The sequence below is a fragment of the Hyaena hyaena genome, unplaced genomic scaffold (genome assembly GCF_003009895.1).
Source record: "Hyaena hyaena isolate Hyena2069 unplaced genomic scaffold, ASM300989v1 scaffold_138, whole genome shotgun sequence".
In the NCBI taxonomy this organism is placed as follows: domain Eukaryota; kingdom Metazoa; phylum Chordata; class Mammalia; order Carnivora; family Hyaenidae; genus Hyaena; species Hyaena hyaena.
Window position 1 is genome coordinate 1,614,149 of NW_024080770.1, and position 16,634 is coordinate 1,630,782.

Below are 16,634 nucleotides of genomic sequence, written 5' to 3' on the forward strand. Positions count from 1 at the left end.
GGCGACACACGTCAGCAGCGCAGAGCATAATAGGGTATGGTGGCATGTTGCAGTGGAAAGACCCATGAGCTAGGAATCGAAAGATTTAAATTTTGGTTCTAAAGGCCTTTTTTTCCTGGCTCTCTGATCTCTGCAAGTTAGATAACCTCTCTGAGCTTCAGATTTCCCGCCTGTGTAATGGAAAAAGAAAAAAATAAATAAATAACAAGGGCTCTGCTTTCTATAAAGCAGAAAGAATAAAATGAGCTAATGTATGTGAAAATGGTTTGTTAATTACCATGTACTGTACAACTGCGAGAGATTATTATCGTCATAGCCCAGCTCATCAGAATGAGAAGTTGTATGTGGCTTAAAATAATCCATCCAGTGAGCTGTGTTAAAATCTAGGTCAAATCATAGCCTCAGAAGTTTAGAGAGGCTGATGGTAACTACCTAATCTAACAGGCCACCAAATGTGAAGGTGCTTTGAAAGCTGTAAAGGGTTACATAAATGTAAAGTGACATGATTCTGTGTAAGCCTAGAAAGTACATGTTAGTCATCCTGTTTCCTGATTTGAAGTCATAAAGATCAGGGCGGCACTGGAGCCTCATGCAGTTGTCTTCACACAGCTGTAGGTTTGTAGATTTGCATGCGTGTCTCTCTCTGTGTGTATGGAGTCACTTACTGCGAGTACATACCATGTGACAGTCACTCATCTAGACCTAGGCGCATTGGTCTAGGCATTGGGGATGCCAAGGTGAATAAGACAGTCCCTTCCCCCAAGCTGCTCATGGCCCATCCAGCTGGCCATCACAGTGCTGGATGTTTGGTGCTGTGGGGAGAAAGGATCTAGGGACTCCCATCTGAGGAGGGGACCAAGAGGAAGGACATTAGGTTGGAAAAGTAAGAACTTGTTGGTCAACCTGAGGGGGAGGCAGTGAGGGCAGAAGGAATGGTCTATGCCAAGGCACTGGGGAGGGAAGCAGCCCACTTTTGCACCTGGTGCAGTCTGTTTACGTGAGTGGGAGGAAAGCAGTGTGGAGAGGAGGCCAATGCAGCCGGCTAGATCCTGGGGGCCTTCCTTCACACGGGCTAAGGAGCTTGGTCTGATCGTGCAGTCCCCTGGAAGCCCCCTCAGCAAGGGCTTAAGCTCTGCAGAGTGACATAATCAGCTTTGCATTCTGGAAAGATCAGAGAGCCGGTGTTCCTGAGTGCCTCACTGCCGCAGTACCAGCCAGATGCTGGGGTTAATTTTGTAGCAGTGAGTGATAGCTGCAAATGCAGGGCAATGGGTTCTGCCGGGGGGCAGGGAGGGAGGGGGGCACTCCTCTGAACAGTTCTGGTCAGGACGGGTGGAGCAGGAGTTAGTAGTTCTTCAGTGACTATCATGTGTCAGCTCTTGATATATTACCTCACTCAATTGTCATGGCATCGCTGTCAAGCAGATATTATCAGCCCCGTTTCATAGGTGAGGAAAGAGAGACTCAGGTTAGATAGCTTGAAGTTACTAGCAACTCGAGGGCAAGACAAAAAAGGCCAGCTCACACCCCCCCCATCCCACCCAACTAGAATCTCCGCCCCCGTCCTGCCACCCCCACTGTAGGGATTGACTCATTCAGTCCCCTTAGTTGACGAATGAGGAAACCAACCTGGGCTCATGTCTGTTCCTACTAAATTTGTTACTGTTTTCCAGCTGCTCCAAGTCACTGGGGATCAGATGCTTTTCTTTCAGAGTATTAGTGACGCTGTCTAAGTCAGGGCTGTGTGCAGATTGGATAAGCATATTTTACATTCCTTCGCTCAACCCATCAGCAAAGATATTGAATGAAACCCAGCCCTGTGACAGATGTGAGAATGAACCTCTCGATACGCCTCCTTGAGGGGCACGGCCCTGAGCCATCTGCTCCCGTCCCCATGTGTCATCCCCCTGACTGTGTGTGGACCAGGGCAGGCCCGGAGCAGGAAGCCTTACCACCCTGCTCGTCACCCTGTGACATCGCTACGTCATGGAAGAAAGAAGTGTTGGCCCCAAATAACATGCTTCTTACAAAGCTGTGCTTAAGGGTCTGATGGAAAGGCCGTGGGCCAGTTGTCACGCAGACCTGAGTTCCGACCCGGGCTCTTGGAGAGATCTGGTTTCTTCAAGCACAACCCAGGGGTGAGGCCTGAATGCTGGACCGGGTGTATCACACTGTGCCTTGCACTGGGGACAGGAGACGGGCTCAGCATGCGACAGCCCGCCCGGGGGGGTGGTGTGCACATGCTCCACATACCCAGACTTGGTCAGGTGGTGTGGCTGCAGGCGTTCCACCCCTTCCTCCTAGGCCGTGTCGTGTGGAGCCAAATTCACTGGGGGAGGAGATGCCGAGCATCCCCTATGCGTCAGGCGTAGTCAGTGGCACTAAGGTGCTGGATTGCAGCAGTCTTCCGGTAGCACGAGAGTTGCCTCTCAGGGTCTCTCCCCCCTTCCCCTCCCAAGCCTTTCTCTATGTGCTGATGGAAGCCAGGCCTCACCAGTCCTGAAATGTCAAGTGTTATTGTTTTTAGGTCATCACAGTGTGGTGACTGTGGTTCCTTAGTGCTGCTGGAGGGCTCTGAAGGACTTTCACTTTGCAGGTTAGTTCGGAGCAAAAGTTAGAAAATCAAATGAATCCCCTGTAAGAAATGCAGTTTGTTAAAGAAAAAGCTCATAGCCCAGAATTTCTGGGCGGTAGAAGTCTTTCCAGGCCCTGTGACCACATCAGTGCCTCGTCCTTGCCTGTTGCCTGGTGCATTCCAGTCCATGGTCCCAGCCATGAGGAGTGGTCAGAGGCTTTGCTAGGTCTGGCCTGGTGCTTTCCAGGCAAATGCAGGGCTGAGGGGGGCTCCTGCTGCTGGGGATTATGTGAGCCCCTCCTGCGGGGGGGCCTGTGGGAAACTCACTAAGCGGGGGGCCTGTCCTAGGCTCTGGGAACTCAGCAGTGTGCAAAAGAGACAAGGGGACAAAACATTGGTTTGGTTCTCTGAAAAACTTGAGAAGCAGGCAGAACCTTCAGACACCTTCAGATTCCCCTTTTAGGGATGAAGAGAGCGAGGCTCCAAGAAAATGGCACTATAGCTAGCTAATGGACAAGCCGCGCTCCAACCCATTCTGGTTTGCTCTAAGTCCTGCGCCTTTGCATGACTTCACATTGGCTCTGTTTTGTAAACGCTGAGTTACCCGGTCAGAACGAGGAAGACGGTGCTCATTTAGCAGCGGTGGGGTCAGAACAAAAGCACTGTCTCGACCTGAAATTCACCACCATTCCGTAGGTCAGACTGAAACCTTCAGAGATGAAGCTGCGTTGCTAATGGTTCTTCTGTCTGCGATCCGGGTGATCATCTCTTATACCGGGCATTCACGAGGTCTCCCCAAGGACAGCTCAGAGCCAGAGGGCTGGCCTACTATGGGGCATGTGCCCCGGGTCCTGTGCTTGGAGCCCTGCCTGCCATCTGGTGGTCCCCCTCCGTGGTCTTTCTGCTCTCACAGCTTCTCTGCCATGTTTTCCTAAAAAGAGCCTGTCAAGGGTCTCTGGTCCTGGTATAGACTCTTTCCACCCTGGACCCTCCCCTCCCCGCCCACAGCCAGGCAAACCACAAGCTATTTTGAAATCACAGAAAATGAAAGTTGAGTGGGATGTCGAGGGACATCTGGTTAAATCCACAGGGAACCCATGCACCTTCCCTTTCTCCTCTGTGGCGCCGGTGCGGCCCTGGGTTGGCACCCTCCCCAGGGGGGACCGGGAAGCCATCTTTGGCTCCTGACATCACCGAGGGCTTGAAGAGCTGCCTGAGATCCCTCTGCCGGGTCAGGGTCCCTTTCTCCTTCCCCATCATTGTTTCTGTTTGTGATTAGTCATGCTGGAGACGGCTGAGTCAGAAGAAACCCGTGGGTGGTTTGTGGCCAGGCTGGAGCAGTGAGGCAGGAGGACTTTCTAGGTTTGTGCCTCTGTGCTCCATGAGACGACGGTGCAGGGCCCCGCTCCATCAGGTGCTGGGGGAGGTGACTCACAAGATCCAACTTCTGGTCCAGAGCTCCGTGAATGCGGGGCATCAAGATGAACCAAGACACTGTCCCTGAGATGCTCCCGGTGGGGGGGGGGGGGTGGCAGGCGTGCACGGCAAATGCTTCAGGGCCGATATATCACAGTGGCCTTGAAAGTCCTCCCCTGTTTGCCCTAGTCCCCAATGCCAAGTGCTGCTGGTATTTCCAGTCGCCAAATTTACTATTTCTTGTCACGTGATTTTATGGTTTTGCAGGAAAGATGATTCATGAAATATATCACTAATTTAATTTTAGGACTCGTATGAGGTTTGTTTCATATAAACTCATATCCAGAAACACACTTTTTGTCAGAGCGTGTGTTGTGACCCTGTGCTTGGGGAAAACGTGTCCGCCGGGAAGGAGAGCGGCTCAGTGCTTGGGTCAACAGCGTCTGCCCTGAATCTTCCCCAAGGTTTTATTTAAATGGGACTCTAAGGGGCAGCTTGAGCTTTGCCAGGCAAGAAGTGGAGGGGGCCTGGGGGGGAGCAGCCTGGCACAGACTTGGAAGTGTGGCTGTCACCGGGGTGGGTGGGACAGGGAGGAGGCCTCTTGGATCCAGCCCTGGCTTCACAGGCTGTGTCTATACCCGCAGGAGGGAGAGGAGCCGGAGGAGGCTCGTGGCAAGGAGGAGCGGCAGGAGCCCAGCACAACAGCACGGAAGGTGGGGCGGCCCGGGCGGAAGCGCAAGCACCCCCCGGTGAGTGTCACGGTATCCCCTCCCCCCAGTGCGTGCACGTGTGCACGGGCACACGCGTGCACGGGTACACACATGCACGCTCTGAAAGCAGTGGTATGTGTCCAGCAGGGACCAGGGGACTCCCTCCGAGTACAGAGCTCATTGACATTCCCTGTGCTTTGAACCCTACCACCACTCTCACACTTTCCTGGTTTCTGCATTGAACTGGAAACCCCTAGAGACCAGAGGATTTGCACTGTGAATTCTGGCAGAGCTGGGACTTTTCTGGAAGGGCAGTAAGAGAGCCTGAAAGTTCGGCCTGGGCCAGGCCTGTGACTTTGACGGTAGAGCTTGTGGTTCCCTGGCCAGCCTGCACAGGCCCCCTCCCCCTCCATCCCGGGCCTCAGCCCCACCTGAGGACCTGGAGGAAGGGAACCCAGGTCTGGAAATCTGACCAAAGTGAGTAGGCGAGATGCAGGCTGATGGGTCCCTCCAGAAGAAAGAAGGAGAACCTGCCACTGTTGGAAATGTGGGCTACAGGGCCAGCCCCATAATCTCTGAGTCTAGGGGGAGTCCCGGCGTTGCCCAAGATGAAGACTGCTCCAGAGGGCATGCTCTGAGGGCTCTAGGAGCCGGCCTGCCTGTGCCTTAGACTCAGAGGTACAGCAATAGCTACTTGCCAGCCCCAAAGACCGTTCCTTTCTTTCAGCCCCTTCCAGCTGAGAATGGGAAACTCAGAGCAAGTAGGCAAGGGAAAGCTGAGAGCTCAGATTTGTAACTCAGCCTATCAAGGAAATGTTCTCAGCAGGGCAGGTAGAGAGTCGGGGTGAATGGGGGCCATAGTGAAAAGGAGGGCAGAGGGAGAGAGTGCTACATCAGCCAGAGGAGAGGGCGTTCTTAGAGCCAGGAGGTTTGGGCACCTGTGGGTACCAAAGCCCACCACTGCCACCTCTGCCTGGAGATTAGGAGGGGTGGGGGGGAGGGCAGGAGTTAAGTCATTTAATTGGTAAGTAATTTTAAGCATTTTAATATTAAAGCAAACATGGATATTTTATGGCCTGTGATGAAAAATTCACATGAGGTTGAAAGATAAAACAGGCGACTTCAAAGGAATTTCCAGCTTGCAGCAGACTCCAGGCTGTACTCTCAGATTCCCAGGGTGCCCCTCCACTCTCCTTCCCCACAGGCACCTTGTGGGAGAAGGTGGAAGGGCCCCAGTGAAGGCTGGAGGTAGTGGGAGCCCACCAGTTGTTACTCGTCTGCACGTGTGGCCATGATCTGTGGCTGAGAACTCGGTCCCCCACTCCCCCGACTCAGGTACACCTGGGACAAGAATGACCACCTATAGCAAATAAAGGCCTGGCATCCCTTTGCTCATCCTTGTGAGTCCCCGGGGCCAGAAGGGGCGCATATCACTGAGAGCTGAGGGGAGGCGAGGCGAGGCCTCAGGAAAGAAAGTGCAAGGCCGTCAGGGGCAGGTTTGTAGAAATGTGTCCAGAGATGGACAAATGCGAGGGGGGAGGGGCAGGGCCAAGTGGGTGAAGAGTCAGTGGGTCATATGCCCTCCCCACCCCCACCCGGAACAGGGGCTAGTGTGGAAGGAAAAGCACTGTGTTTAGACTATAACAGACCCAGATTTAAATCCTGGTTCCACCGCTGACCACCCATGTGACCTTGAAGAAGTCACTGCCTGAGCCTCGGCTTCCCCCTCTGAAAAGTAGAGACGATAAGGACGCATTCCTCCTAGACACATGTGGGAATTAAGTTCGTGCGAGCACTGGAGAGCCAGTGCTTAGCAAAGGTCAGTCTTCCCTTGCCCGGCCAAACCTTTCCTCTTTAGGAGGCTACAGCAACCTCAGTTTGGTAGAAGAAAGATTTACCGTGTACCAGCTGGGTGACCTTGAACAAGTTACTGACCTTCCCTGAACTTCTGCTTCCTTATGGGGAAAACGTAACTGCCAGGAACACCGGTCCTGTCCACCTCCAGGGATGCTTTGCAAGTGACCAAGTGGATCCAAATGGGCCGGGTGGGCAGTGTAATAAACCTGCTCCCATGCGGGGGGCCTGTGGGGCTGGGGTCTCCTAGACCTTTCGGATGGGAGCCCAGCATTGGCCTCACAGTAGCCCTGGTGGGGGTCACAGTCTGCATGTGGTCCAGCCCCTGCCCTAGCAGGCACCTGCAGGCCCTGGACTCTCGGGAGAATATGGGGACAGCAACACTGACGGGAGGGCGGGGGGCCGAGGCCTCTGTTGTGAAAAAGACCCCTTGCAGCCTGGGACAACAGAGAAAAACTGACCCCAGAGAGAAGGGCTCGCAGGCCTTCCCAGGCAGCAGGCCTCTGGGCCCCAGAGGGATCCCACGTAGGGGAAATCGGGAAAGTTCGTGCTGCCGCTCGAGGTCGGCTCCTGGGTGGTGCAGATGCTGGCCCGGGCCACCTCCCCTCCCCAGCAGAGGAGCAGAGCCGGAGGGCTTCGCGGAGACCCGGTACAGCTGCGGCCCTGGGAACAGATTGACCAGGGAGCTTTAAAGCAGCTGAGCGTGTGTCATCCAGCTAAGCCTGGAAAGAGGAGGGAGCTTGGCTCAGATCCCGACAGGTGGCACAGAGGGGGAAGTGCGGGGAAGCTGAGAGTACGAGCGGCTGCAGACTAGGGTCTTTATTTGTGCATGTCCCGGGCCCAGCAGGGAGGGATGAGGTACGGCCACTACCGGCTTCGCCATCCCCTGGCCCCAAGGCTAAGAAATCGTTGTCTGTCTTACCATTTTGTCCACAAGTCCTGTCTGTCGCTGGGTATTTTCCACTTACTCCTGCTCTGGCATCAGCCTCTTGGCTGCACCCTCATCCAGACCAGACCCTGGCCACCCCCAGTGTGCTTTGTAACCTCTCAGTGACAGACACGTTACACCCACTGAGCACCTACCAGGGTGAGGAGACCACACGGATAAAGATGACTTACCTTTCAGCCTAGTGTGTTAGAGAGAGGAGACCCCGTGCGGCGACGCTAAATACCGTCTGTGGTACATTTCTGTTCAAGAATCTTCAGGGACTCCATTTCTTATGGGACAAGGTCTGGAATGTTCCATCTGGCTCCTCTCCTGAACTTGCTCTGGTGCTCAGTGTCCACTGCCTTTGTCCTAGAAATCCTTTCCTCCCACTGCTCCCTGAGCACATCAGCCACATGTCTCTCGCTACCTTGGGGGCTGCTCCCCGGCCCTTCCCTTCTGTCTCCCGGCCCCACCGTCATAGACCATCAAAGCCCATCCTGCAAGGGAAGCCCACCTCAGCCATCACCACCTTCTCTTCTGAGCTGTTTGTAAAATTAATCCAAACAAACACAAAGGAATAGAAGACATTAAGTCCCCTGGGGCTCCTGGGTGGCTCAGTTGGTTAAGCGTCCAACTTCGGCTCAGGTCACAATCTCATGGTTTGTGAGTTTGAGCCCTGCGTCGGGCTCTGTGCTGACAGCTCAGAGCCTTATTCAGATCCTCTGTCCCCTGGTCCCTCCCCTGCTCTCTCTCTCTCTCCCTCTTTCAAAAATAAATAAACATTTTAAAGATACTTGAAAAAAGATAATAAGCCCCTGATCACGTGCTTGGCTGGCATTGGTCTTTATACTTGAGAGTAGTTTGAATTTTTGCCTGTTTGATACTGTCGCCACATCCACATGCATGATTTTGTATTTTACAAAAGTATTATTTCTTGCTGGATTGAGAGCTAAGCAAACAAACACCTGGCCTTTTGCCCCATGTAGTTGAAAAAGCACATGGAGAGAGCTCGTCCCTTCCACCAGGTTTGACGTTGATGCCCCCCCCCCCCGCCCCATCGCACTGAGCTGAGCCAAGCCACACCGCACTATCTCCCCACCTCCCTGAGGACACACAGACCGCGAATAAGGCTTAGAGTTGTGTAGCCCTTTATTGCCTACAAAGAAAGGCCTTCTGCAAGGATGACTTACTTACCCGTGTGAAATAGGTGGCGCCTCTGTCATTATGATGCCCGCATTCAGATGAAGAGACTGAGGTTCAGGGAGGATGACTGGGACTTGGACGCCACACCCCCCAGCCGGCAAAGCCCACAGCGCTCACGCCTCACCACTCCAGCCACACGCTCTGGAAGACTGGGTGTCCAAGATCCACTTTAAGTTACTATGTGAATGCAGGGCTGTTGGGAAGAAGTGTAGACCTGGTCTAAAAAGCATACAAAGAAATAGAAGTCAAAGGAAATATGAGGAGGGCGACTGACCCAAGTACCAGGGAGCCTGTGGGTAAATGGGCAAAGCTGCAGCAGTTTCTATCGGGAGAGGCAGGCTGTTAAAACCAGGCAGTGGGGTGGGTCTGCAGCACTGGCCTCAGAGCCAGGATGCCTGAGCCGAGCAGGCAACAGGAAACAGGAAGCCCGTGCGGGGCTGGGCGGGGCTTAGGCCGGGAGCTGGCACCTGGGCTCAGGGCCCGTGGGCTGGCCGGTGCCCACGATGGGGAGGAGGGAGAGCGGTGTGCAGGGCTGATTTCTGCTGGCCGGAGAGTGTGAGCCTGTGTGTGGGGGGGGTGTGAGCGTCAGGGTGGGAGGAAGAGGCACCTTCCTGTTCACCAACTCCTAAGGACATAACAAGTGAGGGTGTCTGACGCTGGGTCCTGCCTGGTCACAAGCCCTGACAAGCACCTTTGTCGTTGCTGCTGCTTACAACTAGGGAACTAGGAGGGGCGGTTTCTGCCCTTGCCCACCAGCCCCAGGGACTGACCAGCCCCTTTGGGGCTCCATACCCTGTTTACTAGCTATATGTATTTATTCATTGAAGATTTATACCCACAAACTTCCTCCAGGGTTATTTTTTGCTCAGTAGGAGCATTCTGAGGTCACCTCTTGCTAAGAATAACCCAGAAAGGGAGGGGGAGGGGGAGGGGGGGTGGGAGCAGGGGCCGAGCTCAGCCAGGCCAGCCCAAAGCCAACATTACTCACTCCACGTTGGAGGCTAAGCCTCTGACACAATGCCCAAATGAGTTCAAGAGGGCAAGCCTGCCCCTCTTCGCAGCAGAAGACTCGGGGTACAAACCGGGAAGTTAGGGAGCCATGCCACTGCAGCCTAAGCCAGCTGGGGACAGTTTAACTCAGCTGTTGGCAGTTTGCAGCAATTGGCTCCTTTTCCAACCTAATATGAACTTCTGATTAGTCTCCAAGTTCAGACAGAGCTCAAATCCCCTCTTTGTGTCCAGGTCAGAGTGGTTCCTTCACCAATCCCTGGAACCGTGATTCAGTGACTTGGTGCCCCCTGGGTTTTATGCACAAAACTTCCAGAAGGCATCTCCCCATCCTGGCTGCCAGCCCCTCGGAGGGCTTCTCCACCTGCGAGCCTGCACTGACGCACTGCTGGCGCCCGCCTGCCCATGGTTTCCAAAGCGTGGGGACAACAGTTTTGTCGCTCATCTTAGGAGGTTAGAGACTTCTTGTAACTAGCGCCCTGCAGATTCACCTGACCTTTCTTGGACCTGGTGGGTCAAAGCAGCACTCGCCAATGGCGTCCAGGACCAAGAGCCTGGCTGGTAGTCAGTTCTTCAAGTGCCTAAGACATGTTGGGGGGAAGGGGGCTGGACTTGGGCCTGGGAGGGGAGGTAATGTTTCGAAGTCCAGGGAAAAGTGGGAGACTTTCCTACCTAGAACCTTCCCGAACAAAGGTGTGGAGGGAGGAATGCGCACAGAAGGAGGCACTGAGAGCTGACCCGTGGGGCTGAGTGGCTGAGGGTTTCATTTACGAACATGTTAGATGGTGGTTGGAGAGGTAGTTTGCAGGCGGCCCGAGGGGGTTACACTTTATCCTCTCAAAAGTGTGTTTATCTAGAAGGTTTTTGAGGGGGTGGGGGGGTGTGAAGCAATAGGGGTCATGTTTTGGGCAGCCGGCTCTGGATGAGCATGGGGGGTTGAGCACGAGAGAATGCAGGGAGAGAGGAGCGTGGGGTGGGGCGGTGCCAGAAAACACCCCCAGAGCCTGGCAGGGGAGGCAGCGTGGGACAGAATTGGCCAGGCCCACACTGCTGGCCGCTGCAGACCAGGGAGAAGAAGGGAAGAAAGGAGATGCTGCAGGCCCCAGGGATGGCGTCAGTGTTATTGTCAGAGATGGAGACTTCTGGAAGAGAGCAGATTTGGCAGGGGCCCTCACGGAAGCCACTCTAGATAGCTAGTCTTAGCGAGCATCTGAAATCCCAGAATCTCCGTTTTGTTTTTCCAAAACTCCCTGTTCCTTTTCATCCCACCCTGGTCCCTTCCCCAGAGTCACACATTCCAGGGCCACCTCCAGAGAAAGCCGTGTTTCCCTAGAGGGGTGGCCTCCGGGGGGGGGCTTCCTGGGACCCCGTGGGCTTCTCCGGAGCGCGCGCTGCCCCTGCACACCCCCATGCTCCTGCAGGTGCTCGCTGGCACACGCTCCAGGACGGAGCTGTTGACGCTGCTTTTCTTTCATCATAATCACCTAGAGAATTGTCTGTGTTTTGGTCGTGCCACCTAGAGGAAGATCTAACCGAACTGGAAAAGTTCCAGAACAGGGCAGCCAGCTTGATCAAGGGGAAGGCAGGCCTGCCAAGTGAGGACAGGCTAGAGGGGATGTGCCTGAAGTTGTGAAATCATGTTGGGGGGGGGTGGGGCGGGAGGGGGGTGCCCCCCAGCGGAGCGGGCGAGGAGGTACCCATTTGAAACTTTAGAAAAGTACAGGAAGCACAGAAAAGAAAGCCCCATTTTCCATGGTGGATTTCCTTCTTACCAAACCCCAGGCATGGATGGTGGGGGTTGAAACTAGAAATAACTTCAGAAGAGATTTACTGAAATATATGGATCTTCTCTACCTGATGGCTTTTTAGAGGGAGGCTCCAGCTCATCCTGAAATCCTTTGAGGTTGACTTCAGAGAGCACAGCCAGGCCCTCTTCCAGGCGACAGGTGTTCCTGCTAGAGGCAGAACCCAGAGTGGCTTGGCCGCCACAAGGCGTGTTCATTTTTGCACGCCCTGGCCGTGGCCAGCAGGGGCACGGACTGTGTGACCTCTGAGGCTCTGCTGAGCTCTGAAGTGGTCTCCTAGAATCAGTGTCTGTCTCTCTGTCTATCTGTCTCTCACACACACATGGTAGAGAGATCTCTGGCAGGGCAGGGCGGGGAGGCAGCTCCCAGGCTAAATGGTGAGGCCTGGAGGGCATGCCCAGACTTTCCAGAGTTGGCCCTCTTTGGCTTCTGGTCTTGCTGTCCCTTCACCCCACTGGTGGCCTTTTTAGCTGCTCCACTAGGGAAAAGGAAGTCAGAGGAGTCAGGGTCCTGGTACCAAAGGCTTGGAGTCTGATTCCATTCATCTCGGGAAGGCAGAGCAGGGAGGCTTTGGGGACCTTTCTTGGGAGCTGGCACGGCGTGGACCTCTCTGGCTCTCCCTGCCTCAAGGCCACTTCCGGCCAATCCATCGAGGGCCGCCAGGAGAAGGGGCTGCAGGAAGGCCTGGAGCAGAGACGAGGGGGGAGTGTGGGGCCCAGCGCCAGCGCTTGTGGGACAGGCCGCCCTGCCGTTTCCTGAAGCTGGAGTCAACCTGGGAAAACCCAGGGCCTGGTGGGGGGCCGAAGGGCCCGCGGGTGCAAGGACAGGGGGACGGTTCATGTGTTTTTGTTGACATCGCTCTGCCGCATCCTCCCGCGCATCTCCCGGGCTGTGCCTCCGGAAGGTGGCGCACCCCTTGTGTGTCTGTGCGTGTGACTGTGTGTCTTTAATCAAGAGGCCAAGGCTGGCAGGATGCCAGGGTTCCCGGCTGGCACGGAGCTGAGTGCTGCCAAGGGCCTTAAAGGCACAATGGCAGTAACACGGGGTGGGAGGGGCCACCCCACATCTGCCAGCCTCTGGGCCTCCCGCCCCAGCGCTGCGCTGGGGTGCAGGAGAGGAGGCCCCTTTCAGCTGCAGCCCTTGGCCTCCAGTGCAGAGTTAGGGGCCCAGAGCCAGCCCGGGACCCCGACTCTGGCCTCCAGGGGCTTCCTGTAAGACAGCGGGGCCCAGGGCCGCCCCCCCCCCACACACCTGGGCCCAGGTGAGCCTGCAGGCGGGGCTGCCGTGGACAGCTGCTCCCTGTGCCCTGGCTGCTCCCTGTGCCCTGGCCACCCTCAGTGAATGAGCTCCTGCGCCCACAGATGCCTGGGCCTCGCCTCCTTTGTATTGTTTTCTTCATCTCTTGTTTGCCAGGTTTTAATTTTTTGTGTGTAAATATTATTATTATAATGAGGGGCCTCTCAAAAATCGTTTCCTTATTTGGAGCCTCAGCCCACTGCCCCACCTTGGGAGACAAGGCCTCATCTAGAGAGGGAGGGGTGGGGGTTCTGGGGTCTGGTCCAGACTTCCAGCAGAGGGGGAGGAGGACAGGGGCGGGAGCCCGGACAGGTTCACTGCCCAAGGTTGCTTCTTGCTTTGCCTCCGGCTTCTCCCCGCAGTGGCTGCTGCCAAGGAAACAGCGGGCAGCCTTTCCCCGGCCCTGCTTAGGCACATCAAAGCCTCCTTTTCCTCCTTGGAACCCTTGGGATTTGAGGTTGGGTTTTTCCAGAGACTTAACCGAAGGGGGAGCCAGCTTTCAAATGCTTCTCTTGTACCTGGGTCATTCTGGGAGCTTTACCACTTAGAAGGTGTGTGACCAGAGGCAGGCCTTGGTGCCTTTTTCCCCCCGGAAAAGTGAGGGTAACCCTCCACATCAGGACAATTGTGATGATTACGTTTTTTAATCGTATACGCGTATTTATGCCACGTCTGTGCTCACTGCTAGGGAGCTCTAGGTGGAATGGGAGGTTGGAAGGGAGGGAAATGTAAAGAGGAGGAAGGCAAAGCTCTTGGGTCTACGAGGGAGACACATGGTGAATAATGAGGTGAGCAGAGGCATGCTGTAACGAGATAGGGTGTGAAAGGCTCAGTAAACAAACGTGCCTGCAGTGGCCTGGGGGCTCTGTGACCTCTGGACTGGATGTCCCTGCCCCCCCCCCCCCAACCTTTACTGCCAGGCTGGGGGGCCGGAGGGGCTGGCTGTGACCTGGGGGCGGGGCTAGCACAAATGCCTCCGGGGCTGTGTGGTGTGTGTGTGTGTGTGTGTGTGTGTGTGTGTGTAAGACACAGGCCTAGTTTAAAATGTTCCTTAGAAGACACAAAGTAGGATAGTAGTTACCAGGGACTGGGGGCACAGGCAGTGGAGGAGTTAATATGTAGCGAGTACAGAGTTTCTGTTTGGGGTGATGAAAAAGTTCTGAGGATGGATAGTGGTGATGGGTGTACAGTACGAATGTACTTAATGCCACTAAATTGTCCAGTTGAAAATGATTAAAATGGTAAATTTTATGTTAGGTGTATTTTATCACAATATTTTTTAAAGTTTTTTTTTTTTTTTAAAGGTTCTTAGAAAAAGGCAGTCTGATCAGAGCCCCCGTTCAGCCCAGGGGTTTTCAACAACAGCACTGGACCCAATGATTCTTTGTTGTGGTCGCTGCCCTGTTCTCATACGGTGCTTAGCAGCATCCTTGACCCCCACCCACTAGAAGCCAGCGGTAGCCCCAGCCCAGTGTGACAACCAAAAGTGTCTCAGACACATTTCCAAATGTCATCTGGAGGGCAAAATTGTCCCCAGTTGAGAACCACTGCATTTACCAGTTTGAAATAAGCTGCTTACAGGAGAGCCCAAGGTGGGGGTGGTAGGCGGGAGGCGTGTCCCAGAGTGGAGGGGTCTTACCTGGAAGGAAGGCAAAGGTCAGCAAATTCCGAGGGACCCCCAGAGGTGGTGGGCAGGGTTTAAAGAACCCAGAACGGGGCATACTGGCAAGAGTAGGTGCATAGTGGGCAGTAGGATCAGGTTTTACCCAAATCTGTTGCCTCTAGCCCCTCCCCCCTGGGGTAGGGGAGAAGTGAGGGGGTGCTCACTGCTGCCATTCCTATTTGGCCACATCTACTGCCCCTCCCCCCAGCCCCACAGGTGAGAAGCAGAGGAAGCTGAAATTGTCACCTTCAGCTGCTACTGGTGGCTTCTATAAGGACCAGGGGCTTCTGCTGCTGCCCCTCCCCGTCACCCCCATGGGAAAAATAGGTGTCTCAGGGTGTGCCACTGTGTCTTTCAAGGCAACTGTAAGATAAAAGCAAATAAAACCAGGATTTTAAAGAATCACATTCGACCTGCAACTAAGTTGAAACTGCCTCTCGGCACAGGAGCAGGCTGTTCTGAGTTGTAAGCTAAGCGTGGCATGTGAGCATCGAGAATTGGTTAGGAATACTGAGTGCCAGCAGGTGCCCTGCCGCTGCTGAGTCCAGCGGGGATAAAGCAAAGTCCTTGCCTTCAGGAGGGGACAAGCCAAGGGTGACAGGGGACAGGAGAGGAGAGAGCTGGGAGGAAGGTATGGAGGTGGGGGCAGAAGGGTGCAGTTCTGGCTCTCCCGGTGGCTTCCAGGTGTGGATCTGGCTGTGCTTCTCTCCCGAGATGCCCCTTTCAGGGTGCATCCACCCCTTCCAAGAGATTTGGACAGTCACTTCAGTTCATTTGCCTGTGGACCTCCTTCCTTCCTCTCAGCGGTTTCGTATAGATGGTTTCAACCTGCTCAGTTGCCTGGAAGCCAGTGAGGGTGTACTGCTGGCTCAGGGAGGGGAGAGTTCTTTTTTAAGATTTTATTAGTAAATAATCTCTATAACTGACATGGGACTTGAACTTGCAATCTGGAGATCAAGAGTCGCATGCTCTACCAACTGAGCGAGCCAGGCATCCTGGTGTCAGGGTGGGAGGAGGGGGTCTGTCCTGGACAGAGTGGGGTGGGATGGGGTTCCTGAGTTGGCTCAGGGGCTGGCCTGGGTGGGAGTCAGCAGCTCCCCAGACTCCAGAGCTTTGGCTAACACAGACTGTTCTAGAACCAGAGAGAATGGGCAGTGGAGGGTGGCCGGGTCGGGAAGAGAGGAGGGGAGGACTGTGTGGGATCAGGCGGGATCTCAGCCCACTGAGTTAAGCCTGGGGCTGGTGCTGTGCAGAGTGCTTCCCTTGCCCTGACTCGCCCGCCTCTGGAGAGGCCGTGGGGTCTGCTGCAGCGGGGTTCCTCCGGAGTGGGCCTGGGAGGGCTGTGTGCGCGGCGTGGGTGTTCGAGCAGGTCCTCCTGGCTCTGTCTGCTGGAGCCGGCAATCAACAGGAAGTGAGTCCCAGGGTGAGAGGAGGCCATGTGGTTCCCAGGCAGGAAGTTAGTGACAGCAGGGTTGTCTCGACCCGCTTGGGGGCGGGGGGGGGGGGAGCTGGGAGCCCGCCCCAACTTGAGGTGTCTGTGGGGTGGCAAGTGGCCAGAGGGGGAAAGGACGCGGCCACGGTAAGAGCTTGGCTCTGACCTGAATGTCCCAGCCTGAGTTGGCCAGCGGGACCCCCACCCCACCGTCCTGGGAGTGCCATGTTTAGGGCTCTGTGGTGCCTGGCACAGCTGGACGTTGGGGTGGCCGTGGGGGTCCAGACATGCCCTACTCTGTCTAGAGGTGAGAGGATTTATACCAGGGAGGGGCATCCTAGGCCAGGGAACCTGGTGGCTTGAGCAGGGAGGTGGGAAGGGCCGTCTGAGTCCTGGACAGAATGTGTAGGTGCCAACACTCAGACATGGAGGCTGAGGAGAAAGCCGGGGCTTAATTGCTCATGTGTGTCCCTGTGTTTGGCCTCCTGGCTCTGGCTTCGGAGGCCCAAGGCTAGGTGAAGAGGAGGTTAACCTAGGTTTCTGCCAGAGGCCTCCTCTTTTTCTTGCTCCAGCCTCCGGCCACCCCCAGTCTCTGAGGACTGCATACACTTGCAGGCTTCCACGGGAGCTTCCCTTCCCGGAAGCAGGCCTGCCCCAAGCTGCCCCGCTCAGCCAGGCAAACGGCTTGGTCAGTCCCTCTGCTCCCCTTCAGGCTGCTCTGTGTGCTTGGAGCCTTGTCCGGGG

General features: G+C 55.3%; 1 protein-coding gene across 6 annotated transcripts in view; it reads left to right on the forward strand.

Annotated features, from left to right (window-relative positions):
* DNMT3A (DNA methyltransferase 3 alpha) overlaps positions 1 to 16,634 on the forward strand; it is a 98,743-nt gene that overhangs the window by 34,760 nt on the left and 47,349 nt on the right. For all 6 annotated transcript variants that reach the window (XM_039238282.1, XM_039238278.1, XM_039238283.1 and 3 more), the window contains exon 3: positions 4,636 to 4,740. In XM_039238282.1, the coding sequence (XP_039094213.1) occupies positions 4,636 to 4,740 (105 nt within the window). The remainder of the gene's footprint in view (positions 1 to 4,635; positions 4,741 to 16,634) is intronic.